At 37.8% G+C, this 24721-nt stretch overlaps 1 protein-coding gene across 3 annotated transcripts in view; it reads left to right on the forward strand.

Moving 5' to 3' along the window:
• Positions 1-24721, forward strand: part of LOC116829382 (formin-like) — a 254480-nt gene that overhangs the window by 201352 nt on the left and 28407 nt on the right. For all 3 annotated transcript variants that reach the window (XM_075065486.1, XM_075065487.1, XM_075065488.1), the window contains one exon: positions 24413-24464. In XM_075065486.1, coding sequence (XP_074921587.1) covers positions 24413-24464 — 52 coding nt within the window. The remainder of the gene's footprint in view (positions 1-24412; positions 24465-24721) is intronic.

Consider the following 24721-nt stretch of genomic DNA (forward strand, 5'->3'; position numbering starts at 1 on the left):
GCAGAGCTAGGGGTTGAGCAGTGAGCACCCCCCCAGCACACTGGAAAGTTGGAGCCTGCAGCTCTAGTCCCGGAGTCAGTGCCCATATGATGAGCTGCATATTATTGTCTGAAAACCCACATATGGCTCTGGAGCCATAGGTTGGCCACCCCTGCTCTGGTGGATGGATATTCAGTTTTTACCCATCCTTTGACAATCTGATTCTGGAAGGGCTTTGTACGTAAATACCTGCCCATTCACCTATTGCTCCCCAGTGAGACCTCAGCCTAGTCATTACATCATTAATGAGCTCTCACTTTGAACCTCTAGCCTCCTGGTCTCTTTCCCTTCTTTCCATGAAAGTCACCTTCCTGGTTGCTATTACTTTTGCAAGGAGGGTTGGCAGACTGGGGGGCCATGATGGCAATCCCCCTTTCATCACACTTCATAAGGATGAAGTTTCACTGTGCCTGCATCCCAAATTTCTTCCAAAAGTGGTTTCCCTCTTCAACTTCAACTAATCCATACATCTACCCCCTTTCTTTCCTAAACTGTGCACCTCAAATGAGAAATGGAGGCTCCACTCCCTCAAGTACTGAAGGACCAGGCCTTTTACCTGCAAAGCATGAAGCCATTCTGGAAGTCTCCCAGACTGTTTGCTGCCATAGCGGAGAGAATAAAAGGGCAGGCCATCTCCAGCCAGAGAATCTGCCAAGTGGGTCTAAGGGTGTCTTATGCTCTGCTACCAATTGTTAGGACAGTCCCCACCAGGTGGAATATGGGCCTATTCCATGAGAGTGCAAGCATCAACTGCTGCCACGCTCCATTATGTGCCCCTTGTGGACATATGCTGGGTGGCCATATGAAGTTAGATACACACCTTTTCTTCTAATTATGCTCTAGTGCATGATTCTGCAGTGGACACCTTGTTCACCACAGCGGTACTCCATTCCATGGTTCAGTCATATTCTTCATACCCTCCCCCTATCTATGTACTGCTTGTTAATCACTCTCAGTAGAATACAGTAGGGACCATCACTTGAAGAAGGAGAGGTTACTTACCTGTGACTGGAAGTTCTTCAAGATATGTGGTCCCTATCTGTATTCCAATCTCACCTTCCTTCCCCTCTCCTGCGGATATGGAAGATGTGCCCTGGAGAAGGAACCAAAAATGTAGTTGGTCCGCTCCGCCCTTTATCACCTCCGGTGAAACCAGGAGGCAGTGCAAGGACACATGCATGAACCGACAGACATTACTACTTTGAAAATGCTCTGTCTCTGAGTGTATGGCAAATCTGCATAACCCTCAGTGGAATACAGATAAGGATCACACATCTCAGAGAACTTCCTGTTACATGTAAGTAACCTTCCTTTCGGTTCTGTTTCTAATCTGTATTTTCTAGATCAGAAAGTTGTTTTCTAAGTCATTTTAAAACCTTGTTGGTGCATGTTTGGCTATATTTTTACCAGAAAAATGTTCGGGTAGTTAGGGTCCACTGTGATTTCATGTACCTAGAGTTTTTTCCAGAAATTTTAAAAATTCTTGCTTTACTCCTTTCCTAGGGGCCCGTAACAGATGCTTTTTGATATTTCTCCTTTGTTTTTCTTTCCTAAAATCTTTACCCAAAGAATTTCACCACCATATTATTCATAATCAAATTGTAGATCCTTTTGCCTAGTTACACTCCTTTCCTTTTCCTTTCTATCTGTACAGAATGTACCTACTATTATGATATTCCAGATATGAAATTCATCTCACCAAATTTCCGCTGTTTACTTCACCATAATCTGTTTCAGCTAGCATCATTTTTGCTTCTTGTTGCTTATTTACTACATTATATACACTTCTCTGTAAACTAATGCTCCTTTTCTTAATAGATTTCTTATGCTGCAGAAAAACATTATCATCTGCCTTACTCTATATGTCTGGAAGCACATACGGTGCTTTGCTGGGAAAAGCACCTTTTCTTATTTAGTTTAAAGCTCACCTAAAAAGCCTGCTAGTTTTAGACGCAGAAGGATGATGGTACGCTAGAGTATGTGTAACCTCTGTTCACTCAAAACATTCTAATAATGTCACAAGCTGAAGTAGTACATAAACCATGAAGTAGGCTACCAGCAGTGTTCTGTGTCGGATCAGAAGTCAGGCATACTCAAAGGCATTAACCCCTTTAACAGTGCTTAATATTATTTTATACTTCTCTTCTGCTTCTAATGTTAACAGAACAAATTGTCACAAAATGTAACTCTGTCAAACACTAGAAAGAAACTAATTTCAATGCTACTCTTTTTAAAAGCTTTAAAGCTATATTATTGCTTTTTAAAAACATGCAAATATTGAAACTGTATTTTAGATTACTTTTTACATGAGCTCTATAAAACTTGGCCTATAGTCACTTCTAAAAATATGTTGGAGCTGTCTGATAATATTTGCTTAAATCTCTTTTCCTTCTCTGCAATGACATTACAGTCAAAAATATAGCCTTTCCAACAATGAAGAATATACAAAATTAATGTTAAAGAAGAATTTAAAAAAATATTTTAAACAAATTGATTCCAAATCAATATAATGAGACTAACAAGCACCCTTTATTTTTCCTAGATTCCCATTCCCTATACTTCAACTGTATATTGTCCGTGAGGATATAATCTCCTCCAGACAGGGAGCTTGTCTCCTTTTTAGTTTGTAAAGCTTCAGCACCTTTAGGTGCTATTTAAACTGGGCTAGAAAAAGAATTCCAAAAAAAGCCTGACAGTGATCATGTGATTATATTTAAAATGTAATATGTAAAGTACAGCATATAAAGATAAAATAATTAACTGTTTAGAATTCTCCTTGATTTTCTAAGTACTCTCTGTGATCTCGAAGCTTTTTCTTCAACTGAAAGACATTTCTCTGTAAAGACAGCTAGTTATCCAAGACACCATCCTCTGTGGATCTGGACTGTTGAGTCTGCATATCAAATACTGATTCTGGGTTTTGTGAATAGATCGTACAAGTATGATGACTTTTCAACTTCAAAGCTTTGCGTTTGCCATTCTAACTCATCATAACTCTTTTCTCCATCCACCCCTTTCATTTGTTTTCACTGAGATGTTTTATTAGCTCTGCTGCACATGTGCAATTCTCACATTAAACAGTGTGGGAGGATATTTATGTCTATTGTCAAACATGAAAAATATGTCATGCTTCCTTGCAATGATGATAATGTTTGCTTAAAACTTTATATCCTTTCCAGCAATGATATTTCAGACTTTACAAAGTTTGTGTTTAGATGTGGAACAAAGTTTTTCATGCCAGCAGCAGAATTACTTTAATCTTTCAAACTGTTTGTGACAGTCATAACTGTTTTCATCACTCAAGGATCCTTGTATTTAAACAGATGAAAGCATGAATTGGCATGAGCCTGCAAAGTAGGTCCTTATTGCCTTGGTAAGCTGACGTTTTATAGTTAGACAATAGCCTCAGTCCATGAAGACACCAAATAAGGTGTCTTGGAATGTGATTGTGTCCATATGCTTTTAACTAAAGCAATATTGACACTGTGAGCTGATCCAAAGAACACGTAGTATGTCCTGGAATAAACAAATTGCTAACTTGTTTCCTACTACACTACCAGAAGAATTGTCACCATCAAAGTCTTGAGATTTGGTCTTAATTAAAATTATGACCTTTCAGGAAATCTTACCCGGTGTGGGGGAGGAGTGTGTGTGAGTGAGAGAGATACCCTTGCTATCAATCAGCTACAATATAATCACTTGTAGCTATTAAAAATTGAAGAGGCAGAGCCTGTGAAAATGTAGCATACTGTTGTAGATTTAGAAATAGTTGAAATTAAAGCTGTTATTGGTTACTTTCAGTTGGTATCTGAGATGGCAGTTTTTAAATGACACCTTTGTTTTCAACATTAGCTTTTCTGTATTATGCCAAAATATGGTGCCTGCCATAAAATAAATCTTTGCCATTTTATTTTTTCAGGTGTGCACATTTGCTGGGGTATTCACAATGTTTCTCATTCTTTATACTGTGGTAATTTTAATTATTTGTAAAATAAAGATTGGCAAACATTTCACTGTTATAAAGACATCTAACGTTTTAAAACGTGTTTTTACTGATAAGCAAGAAGACATTTAGTTATTCTGTTAATGAAGATAAGTGTCAAGATCTAGATACTCTAATATAATCCTTGATTTGGTGTCAGAAATCTGTGAACTACGTTATATTTATAAAATATATTCTAAAAATTACCAATGTCTTTTTGACACAATGGCGATCATTTTGATTGTTTTAATCCTGCTCACTTTAGTCAAGTTGGAATCCACCTTTTTCTTAAATTCTCATCAAAGTTTTTCTATTTGTTTATAGTAGTCTCCTCCTAAACACCCATATCTCAGCCCTCTAGTCTGCACAACATGCAGTACTTAGCTCATCTTCTTTGGCTTTCATAGTGACGGCATCATCCACTTCTTTCAGTCCAACTGGCTGCCCCTCCTCCACTCCATCACATTCAAGGCCCCACACAATTCCCTGCTCTTGTGTCTTGGTTCACCTTATCCTCTTCACTCTACAACAATACCATTTGCTTATTGCACAACTATCTCTGCTGTTCCTTCCATGCCACTCCCTGAACCTACAAGATCCTTTTTGTGCTGATATTCAAAGCCTCTGTGCTGACCTCATTTAAGTCCCTCCCAAAGGTTCACTTCTTTGATAAGAAAATAGTTGACTCAGTAATCTACTTAATTATCTTAATGTATGTATCTTATGAGCAAGCTGCTCATATATATGAAAGAAAGAGGTTGAATGTAAATTGCTGCAAGGAAAGATAACAGAGTAGAGTAGTGGAAGGATGATGTAATAGAGGAACTTGGTCTGCTTCATTTAAATACTAAAAAAGCCCAAACATACTTATTCCTAATAGACTTCATATGTTTGAACACCATGGTCCTTTTTTCTCTGTTGTATCTCTTCATCCCTACCCTTTATCTCTGTCATTTTAGACTGTGTGTTCTTCGGTCCAGGGAACTGTGAATTTGGAAAGACCCTAGCACATTTTTAGTGCTATCATGATATAAAGGTAGCTTATCTACTGAGATGTGGCTTAAGCCTTCTCCCTTTTCTGTCACAGGTGTTTGTTATCACCAGGGTTTGGAGTTAGGCTGTCCCTAGCTAACTTGTTGGGGGCTGTGCAGCCCGTGCTTGTCTTTATTTCAGTGGAGTGCTTGTCCTGATCACCCCATGCAGAAGCTTATCTCTTGGTTTCGGAAGGTGTTTCTAGTTCTTTCTGTCCCCACTCTTGACTCCAAGCATGCTGAGAATGGGGTCCGTGGGCTTGGGCAGCCATCTTGGTTGTAGTCCTTTTGGTAGGCCTCCCTGTTAGCTCAGACTGGAACTCCATGAGCTGGCAAACTTCAAGTGCAGGTTAAATAAATAATTTATAATAAAGAGGAGGAGCAAGTGCTTCATCTGGTATGCATCTATATAAACTTCTACTGTCTGTGCAGTTTCTCGCTTTTGATGTTCAAGTCATTTTCTCAGCTCCTTTTGGCACCAGTAGAAGTAGCTGGATATCCTGTTTCAATGTTTTTCTAAGCTATCTGTGTAAGTGCATTAGCTGAAAATTTCAGCCAGGGAATTGCAGCTCTCTGAATCTTGATCTATTACAGTGAAAGCTACAATTTCCTTTGCCAAGCAGTAATAGCAAGTAGAATCTGTATGTCAGTTATGGACTAATTACCAGAAAGAGATGTTTATTTTCTATAATCTAGGAGGCAACTAACTTTAAGATTGACATCTCTTAACCAGGAATAACCAATTTATTTAAAACCAAACAAACAAACCAAGGTAGTTAGGGGAAAAAATAAATCTGAAAACTCCATTCTGAAACCAGCTATGAAACAAAGGATGATGGGGCTGATCAACTCTGCCACTGGAGAAGTGCAAATGCAAAAGTGCAGAAGTGTCATTTCAAGACATATTCCATATGTGACTGTGTGGAAGTCTGATGGTCTGTGCAGACAAAAGAGTGCAGAGAAACATAGAAATCCAGGGAACAGACATGACTATCAGCAAGTCACCAAGCAGCAAGCCTGGGATCCTGAGCAATATTTATATTGTAGTTATAGTCATTGGGCTTGCAAGGAAAGCCTCACCAGGTCTTGCCAAGACACCCAAAGTGTTTAGACATACAGGTACCATAATAATGGTTGCAGGATAGAGAGAAGTGACCAGCAGAAATCATGCACATTTGCATTAGTTAGTAGAAGTGATTGGGAAAGGAGCACAGAATGCTGTTCTGGTTGGCTTGTAGATGGAGCCAGGCATTACAGGGCGGACTGGATCAAGCTTTGTGATGACCAGCAAGAGAAGGAAAGAATCTCTGCTCAGATTCAAAGCATTGCTAGTGCATGAGTGTGCCCTACCCGTGGATGAGACTGTCGCTCATGCATCGGACTCAGCAGCCTTCAGAGAACTCATTGGCACATACACTATGCTCTGTAAAGAGCAACAGTGCCATTGACTGATTTGAGTAGAAGTGATTATTAAGTATTTTGAAGAGACTATAATTTTCAAAATAAATTTTTCATTAAGATAAATTGTGGAAAAGTAATCACCATTTTGCTATAAACATATGAAATTAAAGAAATAAGTGCATATTTTGAAGACTAGCTTTGAGAATCTTGAATCCTTTTTCTTAATTTTTCTGTTAATACAATGACACAGAATATTGGGAATAGAGTAATCTTTCTTGTTGCACAGTCACCTGCCAGAAATTGAAATATACTTTGAAATACTAAGCTATTTGGCCTCACCCTGGAAAGAAGGTGTGAACTATTTCTTGCTATCCTTCTTGTAGAATTCCCCTGATTTCAGTAATTTGGGCTTGCTAATAATGCCTAAGCATACAAATCGCTTATTTCCACTGTAGGGTGCTGAAACAAGCCTCTGGTGTATGAGATACAGTTCTGAGGGGAGTACTCTTCTTTGGGAAATGCCAGTGCTGCTCTGTGAATTAGTAAGCAAAGGAAGGAAACTCAGTAGTTTTCCCCTGAACATGTGTACTTTATTGTTTGTGCTTATATATTCTCTCATGTCATTAATACTTGTCAATCATGCCATGTAAATCAATAAATAATTTCCTCACAGTAGCTAGGGCATATCTTTCATAACTTGTATGGAAACTTTCTTCCTGAAGGTCACTAAGTGCTTTACAATACAGAAGTCACTTCATTTACCACTAAAGTGCTCCAGGAAGGATGGGGGCATCAGTTAGTTAAGTAAACAGAGTTCTGGTATTTGAGAACTGGAAAGTAATTCTGATGAGAAGCAGCAGTTTAGTTTCACTATCCACACTTAGAAATATGCAAACGGTAAGCAGTACAAATGGTAAGGAGAAACTGATTTATAAAATTATTTGTTTTGGTTATCTATGGTGTTACCAGTGCAGTTCAGTAAATGTTTTTAAATGTGATTTTTATTCTTAATTTTGAGCTCCCAGCTCCCACTGAAGCCACTGGGTAGGCATCTAGTTGGATCAGGCCCTAAATACTAATAAACTTATTTAGAATGTCATCTTTTTGCTTCAGGAATTTTCTTAAGTACAGTTTCTAGTACAAAGAAACTCCACCCTGATTAGTATCTTTAGGATCTACTGGAATACAAATAATGAATAATAAAAATTTGCCATGTTTATCCTATTTACAGTGCATAAATATCATTACAGTAGCATTTTGTCACTTGAAATGTTTAAAATCAAATATCTTAATTTCCAGATGTTTTTTATGTATGTATTTTTAGAAGAAAACATACTGGGCAAAACCTTGGTTTTCCCATCTTCAAAATGTCAAAGAATTATTAGTGTGTTTATAATTATCTTTTTTATTTTTGCTGCGAATGAAGCACATCGCGTTTTCCTTTGAAGCACATCGTGTTTTCCTTTGAGTTAAAATTTCTTCTTTAACTTAAAAACTTTTAATTTCCAAAGACATTTAAAAATTAAATTCCTCCACTGAAAAACATGATATCCAGACAGAATAAATCCTTCCTATATTTCACTTTCTTAAGAAAAGAACTTCCAACTTTCTAGACACAAGTACATCAATCTGTTACATGTGTCATTATTTTTAGGTATAGAAGAATTCAATTTTTTTTATAATTTTGATGGCTAATGAATGCTTATTTTTAAACATTTTTTTTATTTTTATCAATTTAAATTTTCACAGGAAAATTTGTGTGGGTCAGACAATAATTATTTAATGACAGAAGACATTGAGATTCAAAAAGTTAAAGGTTTATAAACATTAAAACACAAATTGTCAAAATATACAAAGTAAATACCCTTAAATCAAACTCTAATAAGTTTTCAAACAGCATTTTTCTTATTTTGTCTATCTGTAAATTTCAGTTATTATTAATGGAAATATTTTTTCATCAGTGTGTGTATGTATGCAATGAAATCAACATTTATCAATATTTACTGAAAAAAATCTAATCCTTCTAAGCCTAATTATTTTTAAGCTGTAAACTAATTTTGTAAGCCTGTTGAAGGCTTTTTTATTTTAATGAAGCAATTGTGATAATATACAAGAGAGTCGCATGAAAAGAAAATGAATTAATTATGACTAGATTGTTACACTATGCTGAATTTGGATATGAATAATGCTGATGTGATTTGTGTTGACTTTCATTCTTACAAATAATGTTTTGGCGGCTTAGTTGGTGAGAAACAATGGTTTCAGTCAAACTAGATGCCTTAAGCTGGTTCATTTGTGTTTATCTGGTCCCTGAACAGACAACAGTTTACCACTAAACGCAACTGTGAACAGTTAACAGTCTTACAGTGGTAATGGGGGATGGTTTAGAAGCTGAATTATTTCCCTCTATCTATCTTAGGTATTTACATGGTGCCAATCACGGTAGTATCTATGTGCAATACTTAACTCATTAGAGACTGCTGCTTTAATAAGAAGGGTCCTCCTTATATCTTATCTCATTTATAATGGGTCTATCTGTCAAAGTGCAGACAACTACTACATAAGCAAACAAGCATTCTCATGGATTGCATTTACCATCCCTTCCTTGGACATACCTTTTGGGCATACTTTAAAATTATTTTAATCTACCTTCTATTTCTATTCTTCTATTTTCCTTTCTGGACTGAGTTGTTCTTAGCTTGCTGTTGGTGAAAGCCATCTGAAGAGATGGAATGTACATCTTGCTCTGAACATGGTAAGATTTATGGCCATCTTGAGGTCCGGTAGAAGAGTTCCGCAATCATGGGCTTAGCTGCTGAGGGGGCCCAGCACAGTCTTGTCTCATCTTTGTCATTGTTAACGTCATTGTTCCTGTTGACTGTAGCTGTTATGTCAGATCATGGTCATGGAGAGAGGGAAGATCTCTTAGATAGCCACTGAAGGCCTTGAAGATCCCAATCAGTTAGTAATGGACAGAGAACCTCTGGAGCATTGGAATGATGTTTTTCACCACTCTATGTTGTGCAGGAATAGCCTGCTGAGTATTGGACTATCTGAAGTATCTTCACAATATTTAAGATCAGCCCCAGGTGTTGTGTTTCAGTGACTGAACTCTGAGGTGATGAATGGATCATAGTGGTCAACTCTTTGTTCAGCAGGAAAGGGCACAGCCTCCCAGTCCATGTAAAATAATCCAAGCCACTGAACAGGGCATAGACTGGGAGCCAAGAGACTTGGGTTCTGTTCCTGGCTGTGTCATTGGCACATTTTGTGACCTTGGGCAAGTAACTTAGTTTCCCTTCAATGAAATGGAGATAACACTGTCCTTGGTAAAGCACTTTGAACTGTATGGGTGGAAAAGCAACAGATTAGAAATAGCAAGGGGACATTTCTGCTGTGATACTGATGCCATTTGGGAGTTGAGGATTAGTAAAAGAATCCAGGCTGGCATTCCAATTTGGATGGTGGAGATGCCCTCAACTTAGTGTGGTATAACAGTTTTGGTACTTTCTTGAGAAGATTTTCCTTTCCCTGCTATCACCACTTCTGTCTTGCCAGAATTGAGTTTCATCTATTTACTCATATGCTCATCTTGGTCAGGCACCAGACAGTTTGGGTGATTATACTATCTGTATTTGGAACAAAGGAGTTGCAGCAGGTGGAGGCAGACTGAGTCTGTGAGTATTCTGCAAGAGAGAGCTTTTTTGAGGAAACGGGGGAGGAGGTGGTTGTTGCTGTTGGATTGTTTTGGTTTTTGGTGCTTTTGCTGCCATAGAAGCAACATAAGCAGTACTGATGAAGAGCTTTTAATTCAGTTGTTCAATTTTTTATTATGATATATATTCACCATCAGGTGTATATACAACTCCCATTATTGTGATTAGAGTAAGTACCCTTTACAGATATTGTGTTTGTTTGAAGAATCTCCACCTGCCCCTTTTTTAGGATATCCATAGAATGTAGGAGATTTCAAAATAAATTATCCTCATTCATCACAATCTATAGATCACAGTAAACATTTTAAGTAATGTATTTAAATTAAAGGACTCTGTCAATTTGAAATACAGTCAGCTTCAAAAGTAAGGTAAAGTTAGTTCTATTTATACACCTGCCTTGAGGCCTTCTGCCAGTTTTTGAGATTTTAAACTCACATTTTTTATAAATAGAAGTATTGTCTCCTTTGTTGCTATGTAAAGACAAACACAGACAATGGAAAAACTAACTATATACAATGGTGACAGGTTTCAGAGTGGTAGTCATGTTAGTCTGTATTAGCAAAAACAACAAGAAATACTTGTGGTACCTTAGAGACTAACACATTTATTTGGGTGTAAGCTTTCATTGGCTAAAACCCAGTTCATCAGATGCATGGAGTGAAAAATACAGTAAGCAGCATATATATACAGCACATGAAAAGATGGGAGTTGTCTTACCAAGTGGGGGGTCAGTGCGAAAGCTTATGCCCAAATAAATTTGTTAGTCTCTAAGGTACCACAAGGACTCCTTGTTATATACAGTGGGGAAACAGTCAATGTCACTATTCTCAAGGTGGCATCCAATGCACAAAGTAAGCAAGCAGGAAAAATAGATAACTTTTTTCACTAATCTTACAATTCTACTAATCCTAGGCCAATTCTCTTCTATATAAGTTTGCTTATTGCTTTCATCATAGTAGTATCTGAGAACCTTTCAGCAATGCATCAAGCAACATGACTAACATCTGTTATGTGTGGTCTGTTCTTTCTCTCATCCTCTCCTCAGAGGGAGAATTATATGTGCAGTGTACGGTATTGTTTTGTTTGGGGTTTTTTTTATGTATACTGTACTCTGTATGTTGTATTAGTGAAGAAGAGGTTGGAAACGTGTGCCTTGAAGTTGGAATGCAACTAGATATTGCTTATAAACATAGCAGGTAAAAAAAAAAAACTCAGACAAAGGATACTTTTTTTTTTAATTTGTCATCTCTTCAACATGATTTATTCATAGCTGCCATCTTGCTTTGACATATGTGTGACTTAGCTGCATTTTCTTTTAGAACATTGTTTCAAACCACAGCATTTTTTCCTTGCAATTAGCTGCTTTCCTCCTCTGTTTAAAAATATATTGTATAAAAGATTTGAAAAATAGATGTTAAAAATTAGGTTTATAAACAGTGATACTCAGTATTGAATGAAACTATAAACAGTCACAATTTTTAATAGAAAAGGGGTTTCTTTTAAGTCTGGAAACAATTGTAAATACATCATTATAATGATTCTTTCATCAGACTATCTTGAGTATTTCTCAATGATATTGCACTTGACAGAGGTGATCTTACATCATACCATTCTTTGTTGGCAAACCTTTAAGTAGAAACTATATAGGACACATAAAAGCTTTTGTGTATATATACAGAAATGTCCTTATTTAATGTGTAGGCATTTCTATGCTAAACTCTGGAGTCAAGAGACAGACCTGGATTCTGGTTAAAACTTTGCCATTGACTTTCTGTGTGACCTTGGGCAAATAACTCAGCCTGTCTCTTCCTCCCTTTCTTGATCAGTAAAATGAGGATGACGATAATACTGTTCCACATTTGCAAAATATATTGATATCTACAGGTGAAAGGTATTGTATAAGTGCTAAGTATTATGTTATCATAGTATCTGAAAAAAGCAAGTTTAAAAAATATTGCTTTTTTCCTATTTAAAGAAAATATTGTTTATTTGATGAAATATAAATAAGTTATTTGAACAAAAGAATATTTAGATTTTTTTTAATTTACCTTTCTTGTGCATTTCTCAGACTGATAGTAGATATTGGCCTTTATAAATAGGAAACCCACAGAATCAAAACCTAATTTGCAATACAGACTTTTTCTGAAGTAATTTCTGTTTCTCCTGTGTAAATAATATGAAAAGCTTTTCTTAAGGATTCTAGTATGAGTACAATATTTATCAAAACATTTGACAGTCTCAGCAGAAAGGCTAACAAGTCAAGGAATATGGAGACAACAGTTGCTTGGGGGGGGGAAATTTTGGATATAATACAGTATTACAACTTTTTGTTTTATATATTTTTTTCATTATCTGATATTCACATGCTTAATTTTGAGGAATATCTGAACAGTACCAATATCTGCAACTGACACAGTAACACAACTTGTACTGCTGGATATGCTCATTCTGTTGTGAATTCGCAATTGCTTATCTAAATCTGAATTAGCTAAATCGTCTCCAAATCAGAATTTTTCTGAAATTTTTCTGAATTCACTTTCTGAATTCACTTGATCAGTTCTCTCCTTTAGAGATGATCTCTCCATGTCAGCCCTGAGACTTGTAAGCAGAGCAATGTAGAGACATTTGCAGCATTCCTGTTCTGTGGATATATAGAAGACTTCTACCTCAAAGACTGCCCATTTGGCACATTTCACCAGCACTGGATTAAAATTTATAAAAATAAGATTTCACTTTATGGTTGCCGTAGTATTAAATATAAAAATGCAATATAAACTCTTAGATTCAATTTTATTTTTAAATTGGTTATTTAACTTATCTAATGGCAAAATTGCTTACCAAATCCAATGTTACAAATATTTTATGGTGTCATTTCTTTCCTCTGCATGGCAGAACAAAAAGTTGTAGAGGTGGGTAACTGTAAAGCTGCCAGGCAGCACATTTTCAGAAGGTCAAATGCTTCTTCTCAATAATGTAGTTTTTCCATTCATGCTTTTTATCGACAGTCTTTGTTTCTTAAAGAACCTTCAGAGCTTTTTTTTATTTATACAAAAACCTAGCAAAGAAACAGATGTGTCCCATATAAAATATGCAGTAAATCTTGTCTCACAAATTCTTTGCTCTGAACTTTCTGACAGAAACTGTCAAATATCCACTTTAATTCTGGTATAAAATGTTCACTTTATGTCATGGCGCCAACCACCATATGCCGGAATAAAGTCAGTAACCAGCAATAAAAAAAGGCAACATAAGCACCTTTGAAACAGTACAAGCAATCAACAGTGAGAAAGGTCTATATAAATCTATGGAGAATTAATCTCAGCTTTGCCACTATCCTGCTGTGCGTTTACAATGAGCCTCTGCTCCCGACCACCAGAAGTGGCTTACTTTGCAAAAGGAGTGTGTCCTAATGAGGGGAAAATGCGTGAAAAGGAATGCAATAGGTTTTAAACCCCTATCCCTTGGATCACCTGGAAGAGCATGTCCTAGTGTGTTCAAACATGTGGGGCCACTATACATCTCGCATCGCTGTATTTTAGCTGATCATGTGAAACCAATCTTTACTAAGCTCAATCAGCAGAAATGACTTCAGCTTCATAAATCATTGTTATCATCCCACAGGAGGAGGTAACGGTATGGTTTTTCTCTTCTAAAACATTTCAAGCCACTGGTTTCACAAGCTTTTCTGAAATTAGTTTAATTCCATTTGTACAATTACCCATTCTTTACCCACCAGATTGACTGTTGCCTCTATCTTCCAATTAACTTATTATTTGGATATTTACATCTACCATATGTTTTAAAGAAGACCTGTTTCTATTGATACTAACAATAATTCATCATGCATTTGAATGTATCACCCTTGCTACAAGAATGTGCTGATCCTTAAAGTTTTCACTTATGCTTACAACAGAAGATTGCATTTATATTAAATCTGCCTCGTTTATTTTCCCAAACAGAGAACAGATCGATTTTAACCTTATTTTGTTTTAAAGGGATTAGAACTAATTTTCCAGTTCTGTAAACTGTTTGGATACACTTAATCATCTCAAAGAAATTAATCTACATAATCACATTGGAATTAGACCACAGCATTATGTAGTTGATATGTTAACAAAATTAAATTAAAGGTTGAATATGTTTCTATTATACTTAAGTACTAACAGGCTTTAAAAACGATTTACTTTCTGGAATAACAAGAAGAGGGAGTAGTTGATTAATGCCGGCTTACTTGCATTTCAACAGAGTGCAGTTTTAACCAACTGAAGTGAAAGAAGAGTTTGCAGAATTTGATTCTGACTCTTACTATACAATTAATTTTAATAGTTGCAGAATATGGGAATAGAGAAATACAGGGGATTCTAACGTTAGCCCTGATTTTACTGAAGTGAGGATCATTCTGTGTTCAAGTTAACTGAATAAATAGCCTTCATTATATTTAAAAAGATATTTTTCAGAATATCAATACAAGCACCAGTTGAAGAAAACCTCTAATTTAAAGAAAAATCTTTTAGACAGGAAGTTGAGTAAATACATTATATAAATTTCTTTCTTTCTTGAGCTAATCTTTTTCAAGAAGGGAGCTATTTATGTTAAAAGATATCGGAATAATGAATGAACATCATGAAATAACTAGCTCAGTAGTTCATGGCTCTAAAGTTCTAGTAAACTGACCTTAAACACTTCTTCCGGCAAATTTATAGACAGCGTTATCACGTTTAAAACAAAGCATAATTTCTTAGTTTCTTTTTTATTACCTCTGATAATAAACACTTTCTCTAATGCATATTGTTTGAATGTGTTCTACAATATATACAGAGTGTATATTGGTGTAATGTATACAGATAACCACTATTCTTTGGTAGTATTAAGAATACTGAACAGTTTTATAGTGTTCTGCATGTTCAACAAATAGTCATTAGTTCTCACAACACTCTTTTTATGTAGGAAGGTAAATGATATTAATTCCATCATATGGATAGTGAAACTATGTTAGAGAAATTAAAGCAACTTGTCCAAGGTTGTGGAGAGACTGTTAACAAGAGAAAATTTTGTACATGTTTTTTACATCAGGTGCAGCAGCACTTGTTTTTAAAAACAGTTTATGTATTAGGGTAGAGGAAATGAAACTGTTTTCAAAACCAATTCAGAAAAGCATAGTTTAAACCTGGTGGAGGCAAGTCTAAAAATAGTTTTGAACGTTTTCAGTTTATTTATACTAGCAATTAAACTATTTTGAAGATTGATGTTAAAAATGTGTGCAATATTTTTTATGTAGACAAAGCCAAATCATCAGGCAGAGGGCAAACAGAATTAGAACCCAGGTCCTTCTGCCTACAGTTGTGTGTCTAATTCATTAGAGTGTGCTTTGTCTCACAAATGGGATATATCAATTATAACTGTTATTTTATACTTCAAATGTGTTTTTAATCAGCAGAGATCATAACTATTTGAGAAAGATTTCAGTTATTTAAAAAATCCATTTTAAACCTACAACTACAGCCAAAGAAGTAGAATTATCTTCAACTGAAGCATCAAGAGTAACTGAAAATCCAACAGTTCAAAGACCAGAAGGGACCCCTATGATCATCTAGTCTGACATCCTGTATAACACAAGTCATAGAACTTCCCCAAAATCATTACTGTTTGAACTACAACATGTCTTTTTTAAAAAATAACCAATCTTGATTAACAAGTTGCCAGTGATGGAAAATCCACCACAACCTTTAATAAATTCTTTCAAGGGTTTATTACTCTCACAGTTAAAAATGTGTGCCTTATTTCTGAATTTGTGTAGCTTCAGCTAGCCACTGGATCTTCTTATACCTGTGTAAAAATAGTTGTTTGTGCACACAGTTTTGCATACCTAAAATAATTCTCCCAGTTGTGTGCAGCATATCACATTTTCCCAAATGTCAGGGAGAAATTGTTATACTCAGTTGCAAATTGATCAATGCTTTCTTGCTCATAAATGCAGTAACATTTATTAACATTTACTTCCCACCCCCTCCAAAAAGTATTGTTTAAAAGTCAGATTTTGTTTTCTAAATAAGAAGATTCATGACTGGATAACTTCTTTTTTTTAGTTTGCATCACTGAAGAATGGTCTGAATGTATTAGTCTGATAGGCTAGAATACGTTCAAGACATATAATGTAGATATGATGAAGAACTGATATGTAATTTCAATGCTACCTGTTCTAGTTTGAGTTTAAAAACTTAGTTCCAATTCATTAAATTATCCAAAGAGAATTAATCAAATAGTGAACAGCAGAAAAACAAATATTAAGAACCTGTAAGTAAGTAAATTTCTTTTTTTTTTTTTTTTTTTTTGAAATATTACATTTGAAGCCATAGGATAGGAACTATCTGCATAGGAATTGTGAGGGTTATTACATGAAATAATCTGCAGCTATCTCAAGTTTAGTTGTGATCTAGTCAAATCTGAAACATTATACATAGTTGGATCTGGTCAGTATCTAAATGGGAACCTCTCAGAAACAAACAAACAAAAATAAAAGTTTCAAAAAATCAGGTATTGTAAGTTTTCTCTAACGTTTGTTGCATTCACTAGTAGAGTCTAGTCTTAGCTAGTAAGCTTTCCAGAGTAGGGCCTGTATCTTCTTGTTTGTGTAGTACCTAACTCAATGGTACAGATAAATAATAATAATAATGAGAATACTGAAGAAAATTAAGTCTTTCCACAGGCAGCACGAGAAATACAGATTATCTTGCATTTCTTTTTCTTCCAGTATCTCCTCACAAAAAATCCCATCATCTCCTCACAAAAAGCTCTGAATTTTCTGGCACTCGTTAATTTAATTATTACCCATTAGGTAATTCAGAATGAGTTTAGTTTGTTGATTTCATTTCATATTTTTGTTTTACTTTTCCAGTATGAAGTAACAATAATCCTTTTCTGAACTGATCCCACTGTTATTTCTGAGTACCTCTGTGTCCTGTTGTTACTGTACGTCTTCTAAGTATTGTGTATTAAGTAGTGTGTTCTGTAAAAGAAAAGTGAATGTCTTCTGAAGTTGGATGAATCCCATGTGAAGTATAAAATCTCCCTTTGTCTCATTAGCAAAACGGGGTTTCTCCATTTGTAACAATACAGTAACATCCACTTCCTTAGTGGGCATCCTACTAGTTTATGTCTATCATGCTGGGTTTTTAAAACCTGGTATATTTAAATTTAACAGTATAAAAAATGCAAAGAGGATATTCTAATTCCTCTTCCTACTTTCTGTTTTTAAATCCTAATGCCTTCAGATGTGTACTCATAAAAAATTGCTCAATTGCACTTGAAATACTTGTAAATGTTTTTTTAAATAATTGTTTCCCATTCATTAGTTTCAAGAAATTTATATTTTCATAAGCACCAGACATTTTAATTTGAACATTTCTTGTTTGTTGTAGTACCAGAACTGTCAACCTCTAGCAGTTATTCACTATATTCACTGTCCTTCATATTGTACTTGTCAACAGTGAAGTAGATTATTAGTAAAAAGGATTACCTGCATAAAATTTTATTTAAGAACAGACTGCAAAAGCTTTCTAAGTCATACACAGTTAACTAGCATCAGTTAATTAATACACACACTATATTTCTTAGGTTGATTGAAAACTAGAGATGATCCATGGTGGTGATGATAAATCAAAGTGGTTGAGTAACTTTGACTGATGTGAAAAAAATAACCATACCACTAAATGCTGACTTACATGGAGTAAAAATAGCAAACCTGCCAATTTAAAAAAATATTGGATCTAAATTCTTAGGATTCATACCATACAATTAATCTATTGGTATACGTGTTTAAAATGACAGAAGGAAGCACAATATAATTATTCTGTAACCAAAGTGATTAATTTCTGATTATGGGACTGTGCCCTGAGCATGCAATCCCACTCTGTTATCATGTCTCCTTCCCTCAACCTCACTCCCCACCAGTACTGAATTCTAGCATTTTTTTCTTAGGGATGGAGGTAAGGGTTGATCCCTCCAGGCCTGGGGGAAAGGAAAAAGACTTCAGGTAGATCCATAAAGGGACTTTTAAGCACTTCAGTCCCAGTTTTAAGCACTACTGCAATACACAAAACACCCTCCCAGCTGCCATCTAACCCTGTGGTGCCTGAACTCACATGGTGCCTAAGTTTCTGCCTCTGGGCACTCACACTGCTGCCTCACTCTAGGGGTATGTCCACACTTACAATGCTACAGCAGTGTCATGGTCACTTCAGTGTAGACACTCACTAAAGCGATGAGAGGGGTTTTCCCATTGCTATAGTTAATCCACCTTCCCAAATGGTGATAGCTAGGTTGAAGGAAGAATTCTTCCATCAACCTAGCGCTGTCCACACCAACGGTTAGGTCGGCCTAACTGTGCCTCTCAGGGATGTGGATTTTTTGCACCCCTAAGAGACATCACAACGCCGATGTAAGCTTTCAGTGTAGACAAGCTCTAGGTATTCAGATGCCTGTCTCACATCTAAGCCCCAGTGTGATCCACAAATTGGAGGAAGATAGGTGGAGGATCGCCTGTCTTCCCTTTGTGGCCTTGTCCAATAGACATACTCTGAGCCTAACTCCACGCAAAATGGCCTTGGGATGGGACAGAGGAGGAAGAAGAGGCAGCTTCCTTTGTAACTTTTAGCCTAGTGGTTAGGATACCTACCCAGGGTGTGGCACTCCTCAGTTCAGTTCCTCCCTCTGCCTGATGAAGAGAAGGGATTTTTCATTTCTTGGGTGAGTGCCTTAGCCAGTGAACTACAGAGGGATTCTCTCTGTCTCTGGCCCAATTAAATGCAGTTCTTTAATTAAGTGGAATGCTTCAACAAGAGATATATGGAGAGACCCACATCAAACTATCCCAGTTTTCCAGTGGCTAAGAACATTCCCGCCCCCCAAGAGATGAGAGTCCCTGTTTTAATCCCTTCTCAGCAAACAGAGTGGGGAGTTGAACTAAGGCCTCTCAAATCTCAGATGAGTTCCCTAACCAGTGGGCTAAAGATTGTAAGGGAGGCCTTAGCCTTAACCACCTTCTCCCCATTTTGTGTGGAGTTAGGTGCTTGCTTAACTAATTATCACAATAAACTATGTTGGCACCTAAGATGCCAGAATCTAGAAGAGGGGTTCCCAGCTACACAAAGTGCAAGCAGAGATAGGCACCTCCTTGCAGCCAAGACTTAGGCATCTAAGTCCATAAGAGGTGTGTGGGTTTAGGACACATTCCTCTTGTCAGCATCTCCCATTGGCTAGGCGTCGGTAGCTCCCTGCGAAGCATGCTGGATTTTGGGGATTGCATTCTGGGGTTCCTGTCTCTCCGAATTCATTGTGTGGGGAGCCTAGGCACATAAATTCAGACTTTATGGATTCCATTGTTGTTCCTGTGATTTTTCTAGGCACCCAAAAAAAGTGCCTAGATGCCTGAATGTTGCAATGTCTAAATCCCTTCTGGATCCAGCCTTCTAGCATAGCTTCCTTCTCAGCAGGTTCAGCTGATCGCAGCTCCCACTGGCTGCAGTTTGCAGTCCCAGGCCAATGGGGGCTACAGGAAGCCACGGCCAGCACATCCCTCGCCTGTGCCGCTTTCTGCCGCCACCATCGGCCTGGGACAGCGAACCGCAGCCAGTGGGAGCCGCGATCGGCCAAAGCTACCGACGCGGCAGATCATCAAAGTGGTCTCGCCCACCAGAATACTTACCTTGGCAAGCTGCATGCCAGAGGTTGCCGACACCTGACTTAAACCAATGTACAATAAGTCTAGTCTAAACCAGAATATGTTTCCACACAGCCTTTTGCACTGTCATAAGGTGGCCCTGTTTGTAGCGCTCTCCTACAGCACAGCAGGCTTGCCTGCCTTGGTTTCTCTCTTTTACAGTCCCATGAAATAATCCACAGTCTTTCCAAGTATAAATATGGCCCTTGTGGGGTTAATTTATTAATAGGGCCGACTCTGTGAGTGCTCCAGGGCTGGAGCACTCACAGGAGAAAAAATGGAGGGTGCTGAGCACCCACCAGCAGCCCCCCCACAGCACATCCCACCCACCAGTTGGCCCTGTGGATCAGCGCCTTCCCCTCCCTACCTGCGCCTCCTGCCCGCCACAAACAGTGGTTTCACAGCATGCAGGAGACTGGGGAGGAGTGAGGAACTGGCGCGCTCAGGGGCGGAACTGGATGGAAAGAGGCCAGGTGGGGGTGGAGTGGAGGGCGGGAAGAGGCAGAGTGTGGGTGGAGCATTAGGGGAAGGGGTAGAGTGAGACAGGGCCTCGCATGCGGTTAGGGGTTCTAGCAACTCCCGGCACTTTGGAAAGTCAGTGCCTGTGAATTTATTACAAAAGTTTCATACACATAATCATAAGAAGAGTCCTACAACCATAACCTAGATTTCCTCCAGCATCATCCAACAGTACATACAACATACAGTCTCAGCATCTCTGTCCCAGCAGTAAGAGAGGTTTTCCCCAGCCAATAAGCCAGGTGCTTTGAATGTCAACTTCCCTGGAGTGCAACCACTGGAGTGCAACCTTGTTTTTTCCCAGTGGCAATCCCCACAGCTTCTCTGCTGGGAGCATCCTAACCAGTGAAGCATCCCTCACTCTCCTTGGCCTCTCATGGTTTGGGTCCAGCTGGCTGACTCTGTAGATGTCAAGGGTAAGCCCTTTCACTGTTCTCCTGTCTTCAGCCCTCTCTGGCCCTTGGCTCTGGTTCTCCAGCATAGAACCAGCAGGCAATTCTCCTGCTGTCCCTTCAGCCCTGCTCTGGCTTTGGGATGCCAGCCAGCAAATCCCTCCTACTGCTCTCCTGAACTTCTGCCTTCTCCCAGGTCCCAACCATATAATCTCCTATACAATTCCTCCATCTTCCCAGGGAGGGCTTGCAGCAAGCTTTCTCCTCTCCGCAACTTCCCCACAAAGACCTTTGTCAGTTTCCTGACTGATTCTCTCCAGGACTCTCTGACCTTTTATATCCCCCAGGTGTTGCCCCACCCTCTTACTTGGCCAAGTGCGGGTACCTGCTCTGGCATAGAGGTGCTGGTCCTATTGCTTGTACTGGGGCCAGCCATCCTGTGACACACTGTATTAACCGCATTGGTTTAAAAGCCAATTTAAATTAAACCAATCTAACTTAATTTTGTAGACAAGCAATTAATCAGTTTTAATTCAAACCTTTAGCTGTTTGGATGTACGTTTATGTGGACAAATATTTTGGATTAAGAGTGATTTATTTTAATTTAATTTAAATAGTTAAAATCAACTTAAATCCAAATGGGACACATTTAAGCTGAAATAAGAGTGTCTACACACAGACTTGCAGAATAACAAAAGCTGTGAATTAAAACCAATTTTTGCATTCTCTGTATGCAGCAATACACTAGTTTACCTTGTCAGTTTTTAAACGGTTTAGTTAAATGGATGCAAACCCCTGTGTAGATATCTTTATTTTAGTTTAAGAATGGTTCAGTCTGGTTTATCTTAACTCAAACTGAATATAAGCAAGTATATCAAATCTACGTAATCCTAGCTGAAACCAAAATAAAAGCATTCACAATGTTTTTTGCACCTGTTAAGCTAAATTGGCTTAAAATCATATTTTAGGGCTGGCTTACACTTAAAATTTATCCAAACCCCTGAGTGCTGTAACTGTGGTGACCTAATGCCTGATATAGACACAGCTAAGTCTACAAAAGAATGCTTATTTCAACCTAGCTACATCACTTGGGGAGATGGAGTTCCTACAGTGATTGAACAACTCCTTCCATTGACACACTCTGTGTCTACTCTATGCATTTACAGTGCCATAAGCCAGGTCTACACTACAGACCTATGGCTGTGCAACTACATCACTCAGGGGTGTGAAAAATCCACACTCTTGAGCAAAGTAGTTAGATAACCTAACCGCCCCATATAGACAGCACTATATCAACAGGAGAGCCTCTCCCGTCGATATAGCTTCTGCCTCCCTGGGAGGTGGATTAACTATGTCAGTGGGAGAAGCTCTCCCATCGATGTAGGAGCGTCTTCATTTAAGCACTACAATAGCACAACTGCATTGGTGCACCTATACCAATGCAGTCTTTTAAGTGTAGCCCTGCCCATAGCTACAGCACCATAGCTATGTTTCAACATTGCTAGTAGTATAAGCATAGCTTTAAATTAAACCAGTGCAACTTTCTTGTGTAGACAGTAGCCTTTTTAGTGACTTCAGTTCCAGTTTGTGTGTAGACAGCTTGTCTACATAAGAGCGTTGCACTGGTCTAACTTAAATTGGTTTAAAATTTAAAATTGGTGCAAAGTCCTTTGTAGACACTCTTATTTTCATTTAAAAATGGCTTATTTCAGTTTATCTGAACTGGTAAAGAATCAATTTAAGCTAAATTGATATATTCCAGTCATCTCAGCCCAAAATCAGAGTGTACACACAAGGCATTTTACCTGTTTAATTACATTGGTTTACAAATAAACTTTTAGCTAAATGGCTGCAAGTTTAAGTCAAAATTCATTGTAATGCAAAAAAGAAGTATTTCAGGACTTTTAGTCCACTTCACTATGGCTTTGTCTACACTTTAAGAAAATCTATAACCATATTTTATCAACAGGCGTCAGGCCTACTAATGTAGGCTCTACTATAGTGAGGTCTCTTTGGACAGGATCAAGACAGAGTTATTTATCTCTGTGTCGTTAAAACTTCTGAGTCCTGTTAACGCTAGCACTTACACCAGTGAAGCTGCACTATTGCTGGTATAAGTACAATTTTTTCTAGTGCAGATTCCTGTAGATGGAATTTTACTCTATCCAAATTAAACATAAGTGGGTTCCACTGTACATCGAACATAGACAAAGCGGGCAAGATTTTGAAAAGTGGTTAATAATCTGGGGTGCCTCCATTTTAGAGTTTGAGAAACCTTTTCAGAAAGTGCAAAGCCTCCGCTTCTGAACATCAGGCTACTTTTAGTATCTCAAATGGGTATTCAGCAACTGAAGCACCCAAAATCACTTGTCGCTTTTAAAAATCTTGGCCATGGTTTTTAAAAACAAGTATACTGTACATTATAATTTTGGGACATATATTTCCACTTTGCCAGCTTCCTGAACAAAGTGTAATATTAGTGTGAAATGGCTGAAGTTATTAACTACTCTTTAGTGTTTATTCAGCAACATCCAGTGGTACGTCCTGTAAGAACAGATTAAGGGTATATCTACACAGCACTTTCATCATTAAAATTTTTGTTTGGGGTGTGAAAAAAACACACACCCCGAATGACAAAAGTTTTACTGACAAAAAGTGCCAGTGTGGGCAGTGCTTCATCAGTGGGAGATGCTGTCCCAGCGATGAAGCTGCTGCCTCTCAGTGGGAGTGTTTTTATTTTCTCACAGGGAGAGCTTTCTCCTGGTGACAACGAGTGGCTTCACAGTGCACCTTACAGCAGCATGGCTGCAGCAGCAAAGATGTGCTGTTATAAGGTGTGCACTGTAGACATAGCGTTAATCTTGCAAGTTTTAGTCTCTAATAATAGAGGAAACTTAGATAAATGAATTATTTTTAAAATGGAAATAAAAATAGTAATTTGCATTACATGGGAAGAAGTTGCAATATAAAATGGCTAAGGCTATGATTTTGTCATGAATATTTTTAGTAAAAGTCATGGACAAGTCGCGGGCAATAAATAAAAAGTCACGGAAGCCCGTGACCTGTCCCTGATTTTTACTAAAAACATCCCTGACAAAATGAGGAGGGAAGATCCAGCACCCTGCTGCACCCTCCCCCCCCCCCACCTCCACAGTGGCTGGGAGCTGCAGGGACCTCATTGCCCTGTGCCTGGGAGGGGTCCCCCACTACTTTGCAGAGCTCAGAGCTGCTGGGGGGGCTCTGCCAGTGGTGGAGTCTGGGGAGATTCAGGGACCCCCAGCCACTGAGCAGCTCCGGAGTCCCTCTGCCGCCCACGGAGGTCGCTGGAAGTCATGGATTCTGTGACCTCTGCGACCTCTGTGACATAATCTTAGCCTTAAATATGGTGCACTAACTATTTTAAACGTTACTTTCAAAATCTCAGTATTCTCTACTGAAAAAGTCAGTTATTAAAAATATGGGCCATGGCTGAAAAGTAATGAAATGTTTATTGTTATCTGTAATATGCAAGCCATCAAACCTGAACATTAAAAAAGTGTACTATAAAGAATAATTTAAAACAAAATACAATAGTCAGACCCTTATTTAAAATACCAATATTTTTCCATTTGCAGCTAAAGAAGAACATAAGACAGAAGAGAGCTGTTTGGAAAATGCACAAAAAAGGTAAGTTCTCCAGTCCTTTCAAACAGATATTTGACCAAAATGAAATATGTTATTGATCCTAGGAATTCAGCAGGAATTGAATAGGAAAGGCTACTGTAGTTCAAAACAGTACTCAGTGTCATACTAGGATGTGAAACAAGTGATTTGAACCAAATAATCTACTGAATATGCAATTTTAATTTTTTTCATCAGTGAGTTGAATCTTGGTCTCTCAGAATAATTTAATAAATAATTCACTGCTTTATTCAGTGAAAATG

The sequence above is a fragment of the Chelonoidis abingdonii genome, chromosome 4, assembly GCF_003597395.2.
Source record: "Chelonoidis abingdonii isolate Lonesome George chromosome 4, CheloAbing_2.0, whole genome shotgun sequence".
Lineage (NCBI taxonomy): Eukaryota > Metazoa > Chordata > Testudines > Testudinidae > Chelonoidis > Chelonoidis abingdonii.